This window comes from Heteronotia binoei, chromosome 9 (assembly GCF_032191835.1).
Source record: "Heteronotia binoei isolate CCM8104 ecotype False Entrance Well chromosome 9, APGP_CSIRO_Hbin_v1, whole genome shotgun sequence".
NCBI lineage: Eukaryota > Metazoa > Chordata > Lepidosauria > Squamata > Gekkonidae > Heteronotia > Heteronotia binoei.
Window position 1 is genome coordinate 7637362 of NC_083231.1, and position 21960 is coordinate 7659321.

Genomic DNA, 21960 nt, shown 5'->3' on the forward strand with positions numbered 1-21960 from the left:
TGGAGTGAAATGGACAAATTAACAAGAACATTAAGAGACTATGATTTAGAAGTTTTTAAGACGGAATAGAAAAAGTTTAGAAGATATGTAGAAAAAGAGTGGAAAGTTAAAAGGACATTGGACAATTTTTGATAATGATTAAGTTTTAGAAGAAGAAGAAGAAGAAGAAGAAGAAGAAGAAGAAGAAGAAGAAGAAGAAGAAGAAGAAGAAGAAGAAGAAGAAGAAGAAGAAGAAGAAGAAGAAGAAGAAGAAGAATATAAGTTTTTGTTTTAATAGTTAAGGGTACCTTTAAGTATTAGCATTATAAGTAAATAGCACCGGCGGGGGTCAAGTAACGGGGGGAGGGGTGGGTAAAAAGTAATATATGGGGTAGATAAAAGAAGTTATTAAGATTTAAGAAATAATTTTGTTACCATAGGTTACCAATAAAATTGTTTTAATCAATGAAATATAACTAACTAACATTACTTACATAGCACCCATAATCACCAGCCAGTAAGCAGGACAGCTTTTTGCCAAGAAAACAATAATAAAAAAAAGTGGTTTTGGGAAACAGTATGAATCCCCCTCAGCTGGCTAATGACAATCCAAAAATGGGCATCCCGGAAAAACCAATCAACCCAAGCTGACTCTCCTAGTGCAGCTGAGAGGAACCATTAATTAGAAGGAGATTAGAACAACTCCTTCCAAGGTCACACATAACCAAAACACTGCTGGAAGAATAAAAATTGGTAAGCAGCCCAGAAACAAAACCACCAGATATATGTATATAATTAGATTTTTTTTTTTAAATCCACAATACTCTTTAAAAAAAATCTTCATTAAGAACATAAGAACATAAGAGAAGCCATGTTAGATCAGGCCAATGGCCCATCCAGTCCAACATTCTGTGTCACACAGCGGCCAAAATATATATACACATACACTGTGGCTAATAGCCACTGATGGACCTCTGCTCGATATTTTTATCTAACCCCCTCTTGAAGGTGGCCATGCTTGTGGCTGCCACCACCTCCTGTGGCAGTGAATTCCACATGTTAATCACCCTTTGGGTGAAGAAGTACTTCCTTTTATCCGTTTTAACCTGTCTGCTCAGCAATTTCATCGAATGCCCACAAGTTCTTGTATTGTGAGAAAGGGAGAAAAGGACTTCTTTCTCTACTTCCTCCATCCCATGCATTATCTTGTAAACCTCTATCATGTCACCCCTCAGTCGACGTTTCTCCAAGCTAAAGAGCCCCAAGCGTTTCAACCTTTCTTCATAGGGAAGGTGTTCCAGCCCTTTAATCATTCTAGTTGCCCTTTTCTGAACTTTCTCCAATGCTATAATATCCTTATTGAGGTGCGGCGACTAGAACTGCACACAGTACTCCAAATGAGACCGCACCATCGATTTATACACCCCCTTTCATTGCAGCCCCTTTGTCGTTTGTGAACATCGAAGGATTTAACTCTTGTTTAAGACTGCACTAATGACTTTGCTGAGCTTTGATGCGGAGCCGGAGGTTCTTGGACTGCTGAAGTCTTGGGGACCCATGTAGCAGAATGCAAATATATTTTGTTTCCCAGCTGGATGCAGGCAGGTTCAGGACTTGGAGTACCCTTATGTGGAAGTGGACCCCTGCGGAGATCCCCAGGCTGCTGCAGAAGGAGCCTTCTTGGGAGTCTACGAATACGATGAATTTAAGCAGAAGAAGAAGACGGCGATTGACATTCAGCTGCATGGAAGGTGATTAGCCAAGACAATCCGACCTGTACAATGCAAGACTGTCCAGGTTCCTCAGACTCAGTCATATTGATGGCGACTTTTAAAAAAAAAGTTAGTCTGGTTTTATAGGTTTTTCCAGGGCTTTTTTTGTAGCAGGAACTCCTTGGCATATTAGGCCACACACCTCTAATGTAGCCAATCCTCCTGGAGCTTACAGTAGGTGCTGTACTAAAAGCCCTGTAAGCTCTTGGAGGATTGGCTACATCAGGGGTGTGTAGCCTAATATGCAAAGGAGTTCCTGCTACAAAAAAAGCCCTGAGTTTTCCCCCTCCATCCCAACGGTTTGGGACTTTCTTTCTTAGAGCTGGAGAGCCAGTTTAGTGTAGTGGTTAAGTGTGCGGACTCTTATCTGGGAGAACTGGATTTGATTCTCCACTTGCACCTGCTGGAATGGCCTTGGGTCGGCCATAGCTCTGGCAGAGGTTGTCCTTGAAAGGGCAGCTGCTGTGAGAGCCCTTTCCAGCCCCACCCACCTCACAGGGTGTCTGTTGTGGGGGAGGAAGGTAAAAGAGATTGTGAGCCGCTCTGAGACTCTTCGGAGTGGAGGGCGGGATATAAATCCAATATCTTCTTCTTAGAGAAAAAAAGTAGTTAAAACAAGGTGTTCTTTTGTTAGATCCTGAAAAGCTGTAGAATTTTATCCGTGGGCCAGGATCCTCCGGTAGGTTGTAGAACCCCACCTGTTAGGTGGTCAGCTGCTATAGAACTTCCAGTTAATTTTTTTTGTTTGTTTATGTGATTTGTAGTCCGCCTTTCTCCCAGGTACTCAAGGCGGATTACACATAGTGGATTACAGGTACTCAAGGCAGATTACACAGTTGAACACTAGAACAACAGCAATACATTGTCTATGGGTGAGTGGGTGGGGGGTTACAGATTGTGCAGACCCCAGCACCATAATGACCACTGACACCATTTCTGGTGCCTGCCAGGTGTTTTTAGAAAGCGTACAGGGCCAAATAGGGCATTTTCCTCAGCAAGGTTTCTGGCTGTGGAGATTTTTTAAAAAGTTCCTTTGGCAGCATCTACCATCACAGCACACAGTTTTGTTACTGTGTGACTGTGGGTGAATTACAGCAGCCATTTTGTGGCTGGTTCTGCTGCGGCAGCCATTTTGTGGCTGCCCCCACCGTGCTGTGTCAGAATTCCAAAGGCGCCCACAGGCTCCAGAAGGTTTAGGGTGCACCCCTGTGCTGCCAGGTGTTGCCCACAATCCGTATCCTGTTCCCAGATTTACCACCGCCTTTGCTCTCCCGGTGCTCCTGTTGGTGAATGGTGAGGCTCTGAAACCCAGCTCCCTTTGGGGAACGGCTGAATTGTGACGCGTCTCTGCAGGGCCGCTGCATGACACTGCCTTCCGTCTTTCTGTTTAGCAATGGAGCTGAGGCTTGGCAGAAAGGCCTGATCTACGCCCAGGGCCAGAACTTGGCCCGAACCCTGATGGAGGGCCCAGCAAACCATGTCACACCCACCAGATTTGCGGCAGTTATCGAAGAGAAGCTGAAGAGCGTCAGCAGCAACGTGACGGTCCATGTAAGGTGAGGCTGGATCAAAAGAGCCGGGAGACGTGCTGCTTTTTAAAAAAGCTCCAGCTTGTATGGGGCATGATCCTTGCGGTACCTCTGTGAGTTAGGTTCTATAAGACAAAATCTCCACTTATTTCAGGATTCGGTAGGCTGCATAAATACAACAGTAATCCAGACCATAAGAGCGAAGGGTATAACCGGTTTTGTTTGCCTGGCGGCTACACAGAAGGAGAAAGGGAGGGAGGGGCCATGGCTCATAGGGAGAGCAGCTGCTTGGCGTGCGGAAGGTCCCAGGTTCAATCCCTGGCACCTCCAGTTAAAAGGGAGACACAGCAGGTGATGGGAAAGAGCTCTGCTTCAGCCCCTGGAGAGCGCCTGCCGGTCTGAGACTGACCCTGATGGACCAAGGGTCTGGTTCAGTACAAGGCAGCTTCACGTGTCCATACGTGGTGTCATGATCTGTGCTGGGAGACGGGGGCCTATTGGGCCTAGGGTGCCTGTGAGGCCTGTCGCAGTAGGGAGAGACAGCCTACAATCCCCAGAATGCTTGGCTCTGGTTTCAGCCAATCGGCATCCAAATAGGCTCTGAGGAGAATGGCTTAAAAGCTCTCTCAGGAGACAAATGCTGTTTTTTTCCTCTTGAGAGGTCAAGCAGGCAGAATGGCCGCTGTTTAGGAAGAGCCACTCTGAGGGAGAGAGTGAGCAGGCCGAGGCCTGGTGGCCTAACAGACGAGGGACCAGTGTTCCCTCTAAACTGAGTTAGCGTGAGCTAGCTCACAGCTTTTTAGCCTCCGGCTCACACATTTTTGTCTTGCCTAGACGAAATATTGCATCTTCTCCAGTACATGCATGTAACTGGCAGGGTTTTGTTTTGTTTTTTGCTTCTTCCCCAGAAGAACTTCTGTGGCCGTTTCTTCTCCCTTTCAGTCTTTGTTCTGCTCCCTGTCAGTTTCTAGAATTCACTAAAATTCTAGGGCCCAGGGTCAGGGCACAGCAATTGCTCCACGCTGGGAATTCATAAAGCTGCCTTGGACTGGATCAGAACCTCAGTCCGTCAAGGCTGGCCTTGTCTGCTCAGACTGGCAGCGGCTGTCTCAGATTGGGAGGTCTTTCCCATCCCCTCCAGCCAGATCCATTTTTAAGCCGGACTTGGCATGGATGGGACCTTCTGCTGACATTATGCCACTGAGCCGCAGCCTGAGTCCCCTTAGAATCATAGAGTTGGAAGGAACCCCCCCAGGGTCATCTATGTCAAGCATCGATATTTCGCAATAATCAAGCTTTTGTTCTTCAATCAAAAGTTGCTTTATTGTTGAAACGCCATAGCTTGCCAAGGATGGACTCCTTGGAAGTAATGACATACATAGTATTGCATAGTAACTTATAGGCATATTTCAAAGGGAAAGGTTACAGATAACTTCAAAAGGATAATATAAAGATGCAAATTGAGTTGAGGGTTCAAAGGCTACTCACTAGTATCTCTTTGTAACTAAGGAATGTCAGTTAATAAAAACATCTCCCTTTCTCACACATTCTCTGGGAACCCATAAGACTTGGCTGTGAATATGGGGGAGAGGCACTCTACACCGTTAGTACAAGGTTATTCTAAACATTCTGGACCCAGATCGATTTATTATGCACCCTTTGGTTAGAAGGAGAAAGCACAGGCGGGGGGGGGGGGGGAGGAGGGAAGAGAGCATGAAGAGTGTTCTGCTTTGTATCTGGCCTGTCTACAGAACGCCATTAGGAATAGCATATAGAAATGACATGCTTGACAATCTAGTCCAGCCCCCTGCACACTTCCCCCTAAGTGCACATTGCCGTCAGAGGGCCATCTAGCCTCTGTTTTAAAACCTCCAAGGAAGGAGAGCCCACCACCTCCCGAGGGAGCCTGTTCCACTAAGGAACTGCTCTAACAGTCAGGAAGTTCTTCCTAATGTTGAGCTGGAAACGCTTTTGATTTAATTTAATTTCAACCCATTGGTTCTGGTCCTACCTTCCAGGGCCACAGAAAACAATTCTGCACCCTCCTCTATATGACAGCCCCTCTATATGACAACACTTGAGAGCAGTTCACTCTAATATACATGCTATAAGACATGTAGGGCAATGGTGTCAAATATGCGGCCTGGGGGCTGAATCAGGCCCTCAGAGGGCTCTTATCAGGCCCCTGAGCAACTGGCTGTCATCTGCTTCCTTCTCCCTCTCTCTTGTTTCCTTCTGCACCACAACTTGCTTTGCCAGGCTTGCTCAATCACGTGGGAGCTAGAGAGCAAAACCTCTGTTTTCTCCATTGGCTGAGGCTCCTCCCCCTCCTGGTCCCCTTGGGAAGGAAGGAAAGGGCCAGAGCTTCCTTTGCCCAGTTCCCTGGATCCCATGGGAGAGATACAAAGAAAGCACCTTTAAGACGAACAAGTGCTAATGTTTTAAGCATTTTTTAAAAAAATAACTGTGTCTTTTATGAAGTTTATATCTCTACTACCTAATCTTATATAGGTAAACACACATGGCCCAGCTTGACATGGCTCGGCCCAATGAGGTCTCATTTATGTCAGATCCATTCCTCATAACAAATGAGTTTGACAGCCCTGATCTAGGTCGGGGGTGGAGGAACAGTACAAAATTGCAACTTTTCCTGCAAGACTGTAATGTCTGGAAAATGTTAAACTATTCAGAGGGATCTTTCCAGATTCGTCTCTTTCTCCTCGCCAGTTGATACTGGTTATCTTTTCATGCTCTGTTCATGAGGCCCGGCATCCCAGGTGCAAATCTTGTTGTTTGAGTTTTTCTGGTTTAGCAAAGTTTGCAACATTTAGCTCTGGCAGAGCTGCTGGTGAAAGATAAGTCACTATACCCAACCTGCCAGATTTCACAGCTCTAGTCCACACAGCCTTCTACATCTCATGCCAGTCTGCTGCTGAAATTACCTCAAGCCAGGCCTTCTCTGAGAGGGAGCAGCTGGTGCAAGGTCACCCGGTGAGCAAGGTGGCTGAGGGGGGATTGAAACCCAGATCTCAGTGCCACAGTACCCTTACTCTGTATTCACGGCATTTCCCATTAAATACCTTAAGAATGCTTGTTAGGCAAAATGGCATGAGATGGAGTCTAGAACTCACAAGAACAGGGATTCCTAACCTTTTTTGAGCCTATGGGCACATTTTGAAATGTTGACATAGCACAGTAAGTGCTACCACAAAATGGCTGCCGCAAAATGGCTGCCTCAGGAGGCGGAGCCAGCTGCAGAATGTTTGCCACAGCTTAACTTCAGTAACGCAGTGTAGATCCTTGTGCTGGGGTGGCAGCTGCACAGCCAATCAGAAGCCTTCCTGAGCAAAAGCTCTACCTGGCCCCACCCACTTCCTAAAAGGCATTGGCGGGTACCATTGTGTGCAAGGCACCCTGTTGGGGACCCCTAGACGAGAATATTTTCAAGCAGTTGGTACCGTGACAATCCCCAGGCTAAAGTTGAAGCTGGGTCTTTTGCCACTCAGCCACCCTGTCACTCAAGGGGGAGGACGAAAAAAACCCTTTATTCACACACGGGGCTCTTTTTGTAGCAGGAGCTCCTTTGCATATTAGGCCACACACCCCTGATGTAACCAGTCCTCCAAAAGCTTACAGGGCTCTTCTTACAAGGCCTACTGTAAGCGCTTGGAGGATTGGCTACATCAAGAAGGCGTGGGCTAATATGCAAAGGAGCTCCTGCTATGGAAGTTCTGTTTTATCCTTTCTGTCCTGTTTGAGGAAGAAATGACCGAGCTCATTCTCCGTTTCAGGGATCGGGCCTGGATTGAAGCCCAAGAGATGCAGTCCTTCCTCAGCGTCGCCAAGGGCTCCGAGGAGCCTCCGGTCTTCTTAGAGATTCACTACAGCGGCAGCAGCGACAGCAAGGAGCCCCCGCTGGTGTTTGTTGGGAAAGGAATCACGTTTGATAGGTGAGTGTCTGGTGGCAGGTCTTGGCGGGAACAAAGTCTGAAGATTTGCAAAGAACGCTGCCCCCCCGCCCCCATATATCAGGTGCCTCAGACGGAAGCGTCACCCTGCTTGAAAACCATCTCCAGCACCCCTGGGTTTGGGGGTTGTTTCTGTCCACATGGGAGCGGTGGGTTCAACACTTTCCCTATGAAGAAAGGTTGAAACGCTTGGGACTCTTTAGCTTGGAGAAACGTCGACTGCGGGGTGACATGATAGAGGTTTACAAGATAATGCATGGGATGGAGAAAGTAGAGAAAGAGGTACTTTTCTCCCTTTCTCACAACACAAGAACTTGTCGGCATTCGGTGAAATTGCTGAGCAGACAGGTTAAAACGGATAAAAGGAAGTACTTCTTCACCCAAAGGGTGATTAACATGTGGAATTCACTGCCACAGGAGGTGGTGGCGGCCACAAGCATGGCCACCTTCAAGAGGGGTTTAGATAAAAATATGGAGCAGAGGTCCATCAGTGGCTATTAGCCACAGTGTGTGTGTATGTATAAAATTTTTTGCCACTGTGTGACACAGAGTGTTGGACTGGATGGGCCATTGGCCTGATCCAACATGGCTTCTCTTATGTTCTTCTGTGACACAGAGTGTTGGACTGGATGGGCCACTGGCCTGATCCAACATGGCTTCTCTTATGTTCTTATGTGACACAGAGTGTTGGACTGGATGGGCCATTGGCCTGATCCAACATGGCTTCTCTTATGTTCTTATGTTCTTCTGTGACACAGAGTGTTGGACTGGATGGGCCATTGGCCTGATCCAACATGGCTTCTCTTATGTTCTTATGATGTGCTTTTGGGCTTTTGCCAGGTGCTCCTGGGAGCCAGCACCCAGTTACTGTCTTGACACACAGAGAGGAGGAGCCAGTTCCCAACACCACGATGCGGAGGAGAGAAAATAGGGACACAAATGGAAGCTCATTTGCATTTGGGGAGGGGGTGGTTGTTACGCTTTCCACATGTGTGCTCTTTTCGGGAGGATTAAATTTCAAATGTATTAATGTTACAGCCCATAGCCAATACAAATACATTCAAAGAAGCATGACCTGCATGCGATACAGACAATTACATAAAATATTATACTAAATTTAAAAGAACTAATAACGTCAAGCATAAAGAAGGATACAGAAGTCCTTTATAATAATAATATTTAATTTGTATCCCGCCCTCCCCGCCAAAGCAGGCTCAGGGCAGCTCACATAGAATAACATAATATAACACACTTCAGCAGTTAAAACAAACATCGTAAATCATACATACGTATTATAAATCGTACATTTATGGAGCCCAGGATCACTCTTTTAGGTAATCTTTGCAGATTCTAGAATCTGTGAGTAGCAGTCTAGAACGTGCAAAAGTGACTTGTGGATTGGAATCCACTCGGAATATATTCCTAGTTTCGGATTCCAAAGGGCCATTATTAATTTATTTTGTTAGTTAGTTTTCTATCCCGCCCTCTCTGTCAAGGAACTCAGGGCAGCTAACAATCAACCAAAACACAATTTAAGGTTGCAATTTAAAAACAATTAAATTAACCATTACAATGCATTTCATGGTGCTACTCGAAAATTTCGGTATAGGCGGGACCGTGACTTACTTTCTTCTGACAGCGATCCTGTGGCGATTATAATTCCTCATGAGTGATGTCGCTCAGCAGTGTAGAGGGGCAGTCCTTTCCCATTTAGGTATTAAAGGGCTGTTGAAATAATTCAGTTTTACAGGCCCTGCGGAATTGGGAGAGATCCCGCAGGGCTCTTACGGCCTCTGGGAGGGCTTTCCACATCATTGGCCGATATGAATTGTAGGCATTTGGCGCCTTTGGAGGATCAGGACTGGCAAAATGCAAAGGGTCACCATCTGTGTTCCCTTGAAGCTGTGGGCGTGAGCGACCACTCATTAGCACAGGAAGCCCCGTTTAGCAGCAGCCTTCTGCCCATCACTCATTCTAAGATTGCAGCGGTTCTGTTCTGCTCAGGAGGTAAACTACTCCACACAATAGGGGAAAAAAATAAATGGCATGTTGGTTAGGGGTGTGTACAACCCCTCAGTAATTCACATTTTCATTAAATCCTGTTGCTCACTAAACCCTGTGATTCCTTGTTTCTAGCGGCGGCATCTCCATCAAGCCATCTGCCAACATGGACCTCATGAGGGCTGATATGGGAGGAGCGGCCACTATCTCCTCGGCCATCGTGACGGCGGCACAGCTGAAGATCCCCATCAATCTGATTGGTCAGTGAAGAAGAAGGGGGCGGGGAAGAATGCATTTATCTATTTGCAAAATGTGTGCCCTGCCTTTCAGCCCCCACCAGGTGTCTAACCGCTTAGGAACATACAAAGGTCTTAAAAATCATTTTTTAAAATTGCCTTACTAAAAGAATTATAAACCAAAGCTCAGATACACGTAAAAAGGTCAAGGGAGTCCCCTGTGCAAGCACCAGTCATTTCTGACTCTGGGGTGACATCGCATCACGACGTTTTCACGGCAGACTTTTTGACGGGGCGGTTTGCCATTGCTTTCCCCCCCAGCGAGCTGGGTCCTCGTTTTACCGACCTCGGAAGGATGGAAGGCTGAATCAACCTGGAGCCGGCTACCCGAACCCAGCTTCCAGTGGTATTGAACTCAGGTCATGAGCAGAGAGCTCGGACTGCAGTACTGCAGCTTTACTACTCTGCTCCACGGGGCTCCTCAAACACCCATACAGAAACATAAAGGCAGCGATTAAACCATAGGGCAGGAAGATCACTGAGGGAACACCGGATGAAACAGTGTCTTCCCCTGGCAACAGAAGGGGACAGGTGAATCTCCTTGGAAGGAAGTTTCAGATATGGTGCCATGACTAAGAAGGCCCTCTCCCTGGTTGCTCCCCCCCCCCACCCCCAACTAATCTCAGAAGGCAGGACACGTGGGAAGCAAGTCAAGAGGTAATACGCTGTTCACCTTGAGCCCATGGAGCTGAACCCCCCTGCCCAGTTCCACTACCATTGGGGTCTTCCTCCAGTGCCAGCTGCTTTTCCCCTGAGACAAAAGGTTCTTCCACTTGCGCCAGAGGAGAAGGTGTCACCATTAGTGAAACAGGTTTGCGGAATCCCAGTCAAGGTGAAAGAGAGGACAGGAAGGAGGATCGAGGAGCCGAGGAGAGGCCAAGGTGGTTGTTTTAGGGTCTGTCGACCACAGCAGTTTCCAGGAGGGCCTGTTTCCACAGGTTGCCGGTTATGCCTTATTAAAAGAATTAAAACCAAAGCTCAAATACACATAAAAAGGTGAAGGCCAAAACCCAGGTGCCATCTAGGAGGTCCACCAGTGGGGTCAGAACTCCAGAAGCCCACCCACCCCTCCATTGCCTTCCTCCAAGCACCAAGAAGACAGACCACTCCAGACATAGTGTTCCATGTGTACCCTGGGCTAAGAGCCACTGATGGATCTCTGCTCCATATGTTTATCTAATCTCCTCTTGAAGCTGGCTATGCTTGTAGCTATACTGGATGTCCGCTGCCTCAATGTTTTAAATGTTTAAATGCCAAATGTTTTAAATGTTTTAATGTTTTTAATGGTTTAATATTTAAATTTAAATGTGTTATCTTTAACTTCTATTTATGTTATATTTTTGTGTTGTAAGCCGCCCTGAGCCACTTGTTGGGAAGGGCGGGATAAAAGTCATAAAATAAATAAAATAAATAAAATAGCTGCCACCACTTCCTGTGGCAGGGAATTCCACATGTTAATTACTCTTTGGGTGAAGAAGTACTTCCTTTTATCCGTTCTAAGCCTACTGCTCCTTAATTTCATTGAGTGCCCACGCGTTCTTGTATTGTGAGGAAAGGAGAAAAGTAATTCTTTCCCTACCTTCTCTGTCCCATGCATAATTCTGTAAACTTCTGTCTGTCATGTCACCCCTCAGTGGTCATTTTGCCAAGCTAAAGAGCCCTAACCTCTTTAACCTATCCTCATAGGAAAGGTATTTCATCTCCTTAAATAATTTTATTTGCTCTTTTTTGCACCTTTTCCAATGTTCTAATTTCTGAGGTGCAGTGACCAGAACTGAACACAGCATTTCTAGTGAGGCCACGCCACAGATGTATACAGGGGGCAGGGGCTGCTTTGTTTTCAGTCCCCTTCCTAATGATCCCCAGCAGAGCATTTCAGTAGCTGGGCGCCAAAAGAGGACGGCAGCTCTCAGAAGACAACTGCAATCGCACCCGCTGTCATAAACGGCGCAAATTGCGATGTGAAAATATTGCCGTGATTGCGATGTCTGACAGCGATAAACCATTTATTTTTTTCCATCTCAGGTTTGGCACCTCTGTGTGAAAACTTGCCCAGTGGGAAGGCAAACAAGCCCGGAGATGTCGTGAGGGCCAAGAGCGGGAAGACGATTCAGGTTGGTGTTTTCAAGAGGCTGTTCCCTGACTGCTTGCGCAACGGAAGCAGGGGTCTGTTGACTCTGAGCAGCGAAAGCAGTTTCCCTTGGAGATCAACCCCTGTAGAGAAAATCTGGTCTTGGTGGACGCTAGATAGAAGTCCCTGTTTTTACAGGCCTGGTGTTTGGCCTTGCGGATGCTTTATCTGTCAAAGTGGCAGCTTTTAGAGTGCGGTAATAGGTGAGCTCAGATGTCCCTGATTGAAATACCGTCTGAATCACACACTCAGGCCTCGTATATATGAGAAGCAAAATGACATCGCACCAGGGCTTTTTTTTGTAGCAGGAACTCCTTTGCATATTAGGCCACACACCCCTCCTGTAGCCAATCCTTCTGGAGCATACAGTAAGCCCTGTAAGAAGAGTCCTGTAAGCTCTTGGAGGATTGCTGTGGGTGGCCTAATATGAAAAGGAGTTCCTGCTACAAAGAAAGCCCTGCATAGCACAATAGAATATTGCTCAACAGACTGCTGGTGAGAATCCGCGTTGTAAATAATGTACCATTTATTAGATTTATGTCCTACTGCCCGTCCCTGCAATTCTTTCCAAATGTTTCCTAGCCTAAAAGAGTGCTTATAAGTAGACAGCTAGAACAAGCACTTAAATTTTTTTCTTTGATGCATTAGTTTTGGGGGGGTTTTGCTGTCAAGTTGCAGTTGATTTATGGGTAACCCCCCAGTGGGGTTTTCAAAGCAAGAGATGTTCAAAACAATGTTCCCTCGAAGCCATGGAGTCTTGTGAGCAGAAATTCTCCTTTGTGAGCTGCTGGCATTCAAGTTGTGAGCTACTGAATAAATTATTGTGCTCTGGGGTCATCTTTCCTGAGCGAAGACAAAAAGGTGTGAGTTGGAGGCCAAAAATCTGTGAGCTAGCCCACACTAACCCAGCTTAGAGGGAACACTTGATTCAAAAGTTATTTGGGTTTGCTTGCCTGTGCATCGTGACCTTGCTCAAATTGGCCTTCCTTGGTGGTCTCCCACACAAAAACTAATCAGGGCTGACCCTACTTAACTTCTGGGCTAAAGCCTACACTAGGAGAACACCACAGAAAAATAGCTAAAAGATTACACTGCAAACCCCTGATTGAATTGCTAAGAACCTTGTTAATCCACTATGGAAAATATTGTCAATTACATTCATATATGAAATCACATGTAGATTAAAGAAACATCGGCAGATTAAAGTCACAGTCAGGCCAAAGCGCTTAACAACATTTTTTAAAGGGACTCACAGTTATTTTAAATCCACTGATGTTTCTTTAATCTACATGTGATTTCATATAGAAATGTAATCAACAAGATTTTTCATAGTGGATTAACTGGGTTTTTAGTAATTCAATTGGGTTTGTAGTGTGTTCTTTTAGTTTCTGGGCTAGTCTTTTTAACAATAGAAGTTCTTATGCATAGAATTTTTTTTTTTTAAATGCATCCCTCCCCTCCAAAAAAACCCCCTCAAAATGCTATTCTCCATTCGTCTACTTCATTCTTCTGCATGGATTAGATCCAGATGGGCAGCCGTGTTGGTCTGAAGCCGTTGAACAAAGCAGGAGTCAAGTTTCACCTTTAAGACCAACCAAGTTTTATTTCGAATGTAAGCTTTCGTGCGCTCTCTAAGCACACTTCATCAGACGAGGGGATCAGGTCTTGTGGCTGGAATGCATGCAGTTGGTTGATTGAGAGGGCAGACTAACTGATCACATGGTCACATAAAACAGTGTGGCTTGGCCATTTGGTCTGGAGAGCCATAACAGGCTTTCATGGCTCTCCAGACCAAATGGCCAAGCCACACTGTTTCATGTGACCATGTGATCAGTTAGTTTGCCCTCTTAATCAGCAAACTGCATGCATTCCAGCCACAATACCTGATCCCCTCGTCTGATGAAGTGTGCTTAGAGAGCGCACGAAAGCTTACGTTCTGCATGGATTGACCCCTATTCAGTAGCTTTGGGGCTCTGCCCCCCCCCCATCTGTGGCATATGAGTTCTGCTTTACAGGTAGCAGTTAAGGTGTTTGGGGATAGTGCGTGGGAAAAACCCTAAAAGCTCAAATTGTGCTTTCCAAACAAGAAGATTGGTTATATATTTTTCTCCCTAGTGGTGGTGGTGTTATTTTTGCTGTCAAGCTGATTTATGGCAACCGGTGGGGTTTTCAAGGCCAGAGAGGAACAGAAGTGGTTGCCTGCCTCTGGGTCATGACCCTGGGCTTCCTCGGTGGTCTCCCCTCCAAGTACCGACCAGTGCTGACCCTGCTTCCTTCTGAGGTCTGATGAGATCATCAAGCTAGCCGGGGCTGCCCAGGCCAGGGCTTTGTCCCTTGTGGCACGCTGAAATAATGTTACGACGATGGCCCAATAATGGAGAGCCAGTTTGGTGTAGTGGTTAAGTGTGCGGACTCTTATCTGGGAGAACCGGGTTTGATTCCCCACTCCTCCACTTGTACCTCCTGGAATGGCCTTGGGTCAGCCATAGCTCTGGGAGAGGTTGTCCTTGAAAGGGCAGCTGCTGTGAGAGCCCTCTCCAGCCCCACCCACCTCACAGGGTGTCTGTTGTGGGGGAGGAAGGGAAAGGAGATTGTAAGCCGCTCTGAGACTCTTCGGAGTGGAAAGTGGGATATAAATCCAATATCTTCATCTACCTCACAGGGTGTTTGTTGTGGGGGAGGAAGGGAAAGGAGATTGTGAGCCGCTCTGAGCCTCTTCGGAGTGGAGGGCGGGATATAAATCCAATATCTTCATCTACCTCACGTGGTGTCTGTTGTGGGGGAGGAAGGGAAAGGAGATTGTGAGCTGCTCTGAGCCTCTTCAGAGTGGAGGGCGGGATATAAATCCAATATCTTCATCTACCTCATGTGGTGTCTGTTGTGGGGGAGGAAGGGAAAGGAGATTGGGAGCCGCTCTGAGCCTCTTCGGAGTGGAGGGCGGGATATAAATCCAATATCTTCATCTACCTCACAGGGTGTCTGTTGTGGGGGAGGAAGGGAAAGGAGATTGTGAGCCGCTCTGAGCCTCTTTGGAGTGGAGGGCGGGATATAAATCCAATATCTTCATCTACCTCACAGGGTGTCTGTTGTGGGGGAGGAAGGGAAAGGAGATTGTGAGCCGCTCTGAGACTCTTTGGACTGGAGGGCGGGTTATAAATCCAATATCTTCATCTACCTCACGTGGTGTCTGTTGTGGGGGAGGAAGGGAAAGGAGATTGTGAGCCGCTCTGAGCCTCTTTGGAGTGGAGGGCGGGATATAAATCCAATATCTTCATCTACCTCACAGGGTGTCTGTTGTGGGGGGTAAGGGAAAGGAGATTGTGAGCCGCTCTGAGACTCTTCGGAGTGGAGGGTGGGATATAAATCCAATATCTTCATCTTCTTCATCTTCAATAAAAAAGAGGATCTAACCTTTTCTCCCTTGTTCCTCTGGCGGCGAAAGATCGATAACACGGATGCAGAGGGAAGGCTGATCTTGGCGGATGCTCTTTTCTATGCACACAGCTTTAATCCAAGGGCCATCGTGGATGCTGCGACATTAACAGGTATTGTACCTTTTCATTTGTTTGTGGTTTCCATCCTTTGTGGTCCCCGAGTACCTGCTGAACTGTGACCAATTCAGGGGTTCTTGGGAGAAGCTGATTTTTCTGGAGCCATTTCAGTCTGGCTGCAGGCCAGGCTTTGGAACAGAGGTTGCTTTGGCTGCCTTGGTTGACGCCCTCTCCTGAGAACTAGGCAGGGGAGTGTGAGTGTGGCTCTCTCAGTGGCCCTCAATACCCTAGTATCCTACTCAACTGCCTCTTGATCCTGGGACTGGGGGGGGGGCATGCTGTGGTGGGTTGAGTCCTCTCTGGGGATCAGTCTCAGAAAGGAGTGTTGGGGGCGTTTCTGCTTTGCCGTTGGCCTGTGAGGTGCTTGCAGGGTTCCATCTTTTATGCTTTGAATCAGGGCTTTCTTTGTAGCAGGAACCCCTTTGCATATTAGGCCACGCACCCCTGATGTAGCCAATCCTCCAAGAGCTTACAGGGCTCTTAGTACAGGGCCTACTGTAAGCTCCAGGAGGATTGGCTACATCAGGGGTTGTGGTCTAACATGCAAAGGAGTTCCTTCTACAAAAAAAAGCGCCCTGCTTTGAACAGATAGATTGGATTGCTTGTTGTCTGGCTGACAAGTTTCTGTGTATTTCTTTCGGTTACGCCAATAAAGGTGTGATGTTGACGTTGACGTTATCAAATCATGACTAGAAGTAAAGAGAGAGCCCAAGAGATGCTCCTCTCACCCTATGGGGGAAAACCAGATCAGTAATTGGGGCTCTCTGCTCTTCTCTAGGTGCCATGGATATTGCGCTGGGATCTGCAGCCACGGGGGTTTTTACCAATTCGAAAAAGCTGTGGGATCAGCTGTACGAGGTCAGTCATAGGACAAATAACAACTTTGTGGCCCACAAGGGAAGGCAGTGGCTACTGGCTTGGAGGCTTCAAGGTCTTTGTGGAGGACAGATCAGTCAGAAGCCTTGGAAACGTAACACAGAACTGGAGATGGGAGGCCTCTTGCATGACCAGATCCTGGGACAAGTGGCGTGTCCCGTGGGTAATCTGGCTGTGGGAATCTGCCTGGTCACGCTGGGGATAAAGAGGGGGACCAGCAGAAGCTCTTGGATCCAATTTGACAAGGCGCTTCTTAGATTCCTCCTTTTCAAAATGTCTCTCTGTCCGCTGTGCTGGCTTTCTGTGGGCGGAGAGCTTTTCAGGTATGGGAGCCATTTCAAAAACACAGTCCTCCACTGTGGGAGGGACGGTGGCTCAGCGGTAGAGCATCTGCTTGGGAAGCAGAAGGTCCCAGGTTCAATCCCCGGCATCTCCAAAAAAGGGTCCAGGCAAATAGGTGTGAAAAACCTCAGCTTGAGACCCTGGAGAGCCATGAATGGGGCTGTGGCTCAGTGGTAGAGCATCTGCTTGGGAAGCAGAAGGTCCCAGGTTCAATCCCTGGCATCTCCAAAAAAGGGTCCAGGCAAATAGGTGTGAAAAACCTCAGCTTGAGACCCTGGAGAGCTGCTGCCAGTCTGAGAAGATAATACTGACTTTGATGGACCAAAGGTCTGATTCAGTAGAAGGCAGCTTCATATGTTCATATGTTCACCTGCAGTCAAAAGTGGCGGGAACATAAGAATCAAGTCCAGTGTTCTGTTCGCACTGTGGCCAACCAGCAACTTAACTAGGAAGTCCAGAAACAGGCAGACGGCGGCAGCAGCAGCAACATCCCCCCTGTGTTCTCTAGCAACTGATTCAAGGCAGTGTACTGCCTCTGGTACTGGAGGGAGTAGATCCCCATCATGATTTCTAGCCACTCGTAGCCTTGGCCTCCGTGAATGCGCGCACTTCCCCTTTTAAAGCCCTCCAAGTTGGCGGCCTTGACCACACCCTGTGGCAGCGAGTTCACAAATTTAACTGCACGCTGTGTAAAGAAATGCTTCCTTTGGCCAGTCCTTCCTCCCACCTCAGCGTTCCAGCAGTTCCTTCCCACTAACCTTGTTCTCCACCGTGTGCCGATCGAGTTTCAAGTCATACATTCAAAGGGGATTCGGACACAGGATTTTCCAAGCACATTTGATTGTTTCATGCAAACTCTGAGCCAGATAGAAAGGAGACAAACGCTTTGTTCCAGGGGATATCGTGTGTGTGTATGGGAGTCATTAGCCAGCGAGCCTAAGCTCCGGGATCAGATCAGAATCATGACTCCATCTTGTCCGGTACCCATGGAAAGGTTTTAAGTACACCCAGGACTTTTTTTGTAGCAGGAGATCCTTTGCATATTAGGCCACACCCCTCTTATGTAGCCAATCCTTCAAGAGCTTACTGGGGCTTTACTAACAGGGCCTACTGTAAGCTCCTGGAGCAGGGGTGGCCAAACTGCTGCTCGGGAGCCACATGTGGCTTTCACACATATCATGTGGTTCTTGAAGCCCCCACCTCCCCATTGGCTGACTTGGAGAAGGCATTCGTCTCTTTAAATCACTTTGCCACACCAAGTCAGCCAGTGGCTTGGAGAATGCATTTAAAGTTACCTTTCCCTCCACTTTTTTGGGGGGGGAAAGTGAGTCTTATGGTGCAAAAAATACTGTACTTTCTTTCCGCCTCTCCTTCCTTCCGTTTTGTGGCTCTCAAACATCCGACATTCATGTCTTGAACATATGAGCATATGAAGCTGCCTTCTACTGAATCAGACCCTTGGTCCATCAAAGTCAGTACTGTCTACTCAGACTGGCAGCGGCTCTCCAGGGTCTCCAACTGAGGTTTTTCACACTTATTTGCCTGGACCCTTTTTTGGGAGATGCCAGGGATTGAACCTGGGACCTTCTGCTTACCAAGCAGATGCTCTGCCACTGAGCCACCGTCTTGTGGCTCTCAAACATCTGACGTTTATTCTATGTGGCTGTTACGCTAAGCAAGTTTGGCCATCTCTGTCCTGGAGGACTGGCTACATCAGAGGTGTGTGGCCTAATATGCAAAGGAGTTCCTGCTACAAAAAAGCCCTGAGTAGATCTGACCTCTGTCCTGCCACTCCAGCGAGTGAGGAGCTTAGGGAGTTTCCTCCAACTTAAGCGACTCTTTCAGCACTTGGAGAAAGGCCTCAGACTTTATTTGGTGGAATGGCGGGATGGGAGTAGGATCCACCCTCTTGACTTCCTTTAGCTCACAGTGCCATATTGATGCTTTCTCTACAGGCTAGCGTTGTGACTGGGGACCGTGTCTGGAGAATGCCTCTCTATGAACATTACACCAAGCAGGTGACGGATGCTCCACTTGCTGATCTCAACAACATTGGGAAATACAGGTATGTTTCTAAACCGAAATAAGGAATCTGTAGTCGCTGCTGCTTATACTAAACTTCTCCTTTGAGTCCTTGTGTCAGACAGGAATAAGAAGAGTGAGAAGATGCAGTCCATGAGGAGGGAACTTAGAGGGACTCTCAAGCCACGCAGACAAGAGTAGCTTAAAGAGCATGTTTGGATTTGCATTCAAGTGGGACAGTGGCTAGAGGCAAGGCAGTTTACTTCAAGAAATGTACCCTGCAAATCAGGAGAAACTGTGGGTCAGTGCAAAGTCTGAATTGCCATCGGTGTTTAAGAACATAAGAGAAGCCCTGTTGGATCAGGCCAATGGCCCATCCAGTCCAACACTCTGTGTCACACAGTGGCCAAATAAACCCAGGTGCCATCAGGAGGTCCATCAGTGGGGGCAGGACACTAGAAGTTCTCACACTGTTGCCCCTCCCAAGCACCAGGAATACAGAACATCACTTGCCCCAGACAAAGAGTTCCAACGATAAGCTGTGACCAATAGCCCCTGATGGACTTCCGCTCCATATGTTTATCCCCTCTTGAAGCTGGCTATGCTTGCAGCCACCACCATCTCCTGTGGCAGTGAATTCCATGTATTAATCACCCTTTGGGTGAAGAAGGACTTCCTTGGGGAGGGACGATGGCTCAGTGGTAGAGCATCTGCTTGGTAAGCAGAAGGTCCCAGGTTCAATCTCCGGCATCTCCAACTAAAAAGGGTCCAGGCAAGCAGGCGTGAAAAACCTCAGCTTGATACCCTGGAGAGCTGCTGCCAGTCTGAGTAGACAATACTGACTGATGGACGGAGGGTCTGATTCAGTAGAAGGCAACTTCATATGTTCATATATTTTCTCCGTTCTAACTTGACTGCTCAGCAATTTCATTGAGAGTCCACAAGATCTCATATTGTGAGAAAGGGAGAAAAGTACTTCTTTCTCTGCCTTCTCTATCCTGTGCATAATCTTGTAAACCTCTTATTTGGGAGCCCCCTCTGCCCACACAGGCTGTTTGTTGCCCCACAAAGATAGGATCAAAGCCAAGCGGATGGAAATCTTAAACAACAGGTATCTGTGGCTTTTACATCTGGAAGCTGAAATGCTGGTTTGGTTTCTAAACTGTAGCTGTGTAAACCCGTGTCTCTGGTATCAGGCTGGTACAGAAAGATCTGCACAGGCTGCCCATATGTTTCTGGGCACAATTCAGATAGCTGTTTCTTACTTTTAAAGCTTTAAATGGCTTGGGGTTGAGGTACTTGAAGGACCACTTCCCCCTGCAAACTGTTCAGCCTTCCAGGTAGTATCTTCCTCTCTCTCTGTCTCCGTTTTCAAAGGTGAAGTGGTTGGAGAAACAGAGACAGGGCTTTTTCAGTGGTGGCACCTCACCTTTCCCCAGGAGGCTTGCCTGGCAGCTACCCTACCATCTTTTACATGCCAGGCCAAAACATTTTGTATTACCCATGACCTCGTAGCATCATAGTCTGTTTCCACCTTAGGAACTTCCCAAGACTCATTTGACCTGGCTCCTTATTTTAACATTTTTATGCCTTGGCTGGGTTTTTACTGCTGCATTTAAGTTAATAGCTTACAGTGTTTTGCATTTTGTTTTGCAAGCCGCATCAGGCAAGTTCCTTGGAGAGGGGGCACACATTTTCTAAATTAATAAATGTCTAATAAATTAATAAATGTACGATGCAAGATTCTTCACTCTTAAGTAAATAGTTAAAGAGGACTAATAACAGTAATGAGAGCTCTCCATGATGCAGAATGGTAAGCTGCAGTATCGCAGTCCAAGCTCTGCTCACGACCTGAGTTTGATCCCAGCAGAAGCTGGGTTCAGGTAGCCGGCTCCAGGTTGACTCAGCCTTCCATCCTTCCGAGGTCGGTAAAATGAGAAGAAGAAGAAAATAGAAGATATTGGATTTCTATCCCGCCCTCCACTCCGAAGAGTCTCAGAGCGGCTCACAATCTCCTTTCCCTTCCTCCCCCACAACAGACACCCTGTGAGGTGGGTGGGGCTGGAGAGGGCTCTCACAGCAGCTGCCCTTTCAAGGACAACCTCTGCCAGGGCTATGGCTGACCCAAGGCCATGCTAGCAGGTGCAAGTGGAGGAGTGTGGAATCAAACCCGGTTCTCCCAGATAAGAGTCCGCATACTTAACCATTACACCAAACTGGCTCTCCAGTCCCCAGCTTGCTGGGGAGGAAGTGTAGGTGACTGGGGAAGGCAATGGCAAACCACCCCATAAAAAGCCTGCCAAGAAAATGTCCTGATGTGATGTCACCCCATGGGTAGATAACGACTCAGTGCTTGCACAGGGGACTTTTTATCTTTTACCTTAATAACGGTCGTGCTTTGTCTTTCCTGTCAGATCTGGTGGTGCATGCACAGCTGCTGCCTTCTTGAAAGAATTTGTAACCGCCCCTCACTGGGCTCACCTGGATATTGCCGGTGTGATGGAAAATAAAGACGAAGTGCCGTACCTTCGCAAAGGCATGGCGGGGCGGCCCACGCGGACCCTAGTCGAGCTCATCACCCAACTGAGCCGAGACAAGAAAAGCCTCTAGGAAGTGGCTAGATCTACCATTGTGTAACCACCAGCCTTAAAAATCAGTTCTTTGGTTAATCCTGGAACTGATTCCGAAATGAGCTAATGTCCGCGTGGGTGTAGATTGTCGACCAAAATACGCCAAGGACAACACGGTGTTTGCTGCAAATTAAAAAAAAAAAAAACCTTATAATGATGGACTACAAATTCATTTGTAAAAGGCCCTCACCAAACAAAGATCTCTTGTGTCCCCCCCCCTTTTTTTTTGTTATGCCAACAAGACATCTCAGAGCTGTTTTTGTACACTTAGTACTGACGCAGCGATCGCAATCAGACTTGGAAACCAGGACTATAAATCTGTCACAGGCAATAAATTGAACTGCGAAACCTCCTGAGTCCTGAGTATTGATTCATAACCTCGGCTTTGAGAAAGGTTGTTCACAGCTGTCCTGGCGCAATATTGAAAGGGACGGGAGCAAAGATGGAACATTACTGTGTCCACATCTCTCTTCAGTCTAATGTGACGTGAGTGCTGCTGTTGCTGGAGCATCCTCTATGAGCACAGTGCTTAAGCAGGGGTGTCTAGCTGATTTGTTTTGAGGGCCAGATCTGACATAAATGAGACCTTGTCGAGCCGGGCCATGCGTGTCGTAAAATGTAATGCCAGGTATAAAGGACACAAACACGATAAAAGTTTAAAAAAAAATCTTAAAACATGCTTAAAACATTAGCGCTTGTTGATCTTAAAGGTACTTTGTGGGATCTGGGGAACTGGGCAAAGGAAGCTCTGGCTCTTTCCCTCCTTCCCCAGGGGACTGGGAGGGGAGCCTCAGCCAATAGAAGGAAGAGAGACTTGGTTCAGTAGCTCTGCCTCCCCCCCCTTTCTTCCCAAGGGAACAGTC

General features: G+C 47.3%; 1 protein-coding gene and 1 non-coding gene across 2 annotated transcripts in view; both read left to right on the top strand.

The window, feature by feature from the left end:
• The window catches only part of LAP3 (leucine aminopeptidase 3), a 35670-nt gene extending 14225 nt beyond the window's left edge, over positions 1-21445 (top strand). The window contains exons 5-13 of the mRNA XM_060247276.1: positions 1571-1730; positions 3143-3307; positions 7072-7230; positions 9385-9509; positions 11571-11659; positions 15119-15221; positions 16006-16085; positions 18401-18510; positions 20882-21445. Coding sequence (XP_060103259.1) covers positions 1571-1730; positions 3143-3307; positions 7072-7230; positions 9385-9509; positions 11571-11659; positions 15119-15221; positions 16006-16085; positions 18401-18510; positions 20882-21077 — 1187 coding nt within the window. The 3' untranslated portion in view covers positions 21078-21445. The remainder of the gene's footprint in view (positions 1-1570; positions 1731-3142; positions 3308-7071; positions 7231-9384; positions 9510-11570; positions 11660-15118; positions 15222-16005; positions 16086-18400; positions 18511-20881) is intronic.
• On the top strand, positions 16602-16673 carry TRNAP-GGG (transfer RNA proline (anticodon GGG)). The gene has a single exon. It is a non-coding gene; the product is annotated as a tRNA-Pro (tRNA).
• Positions 21446-21960: the final 515 nt, after the last annotated feature.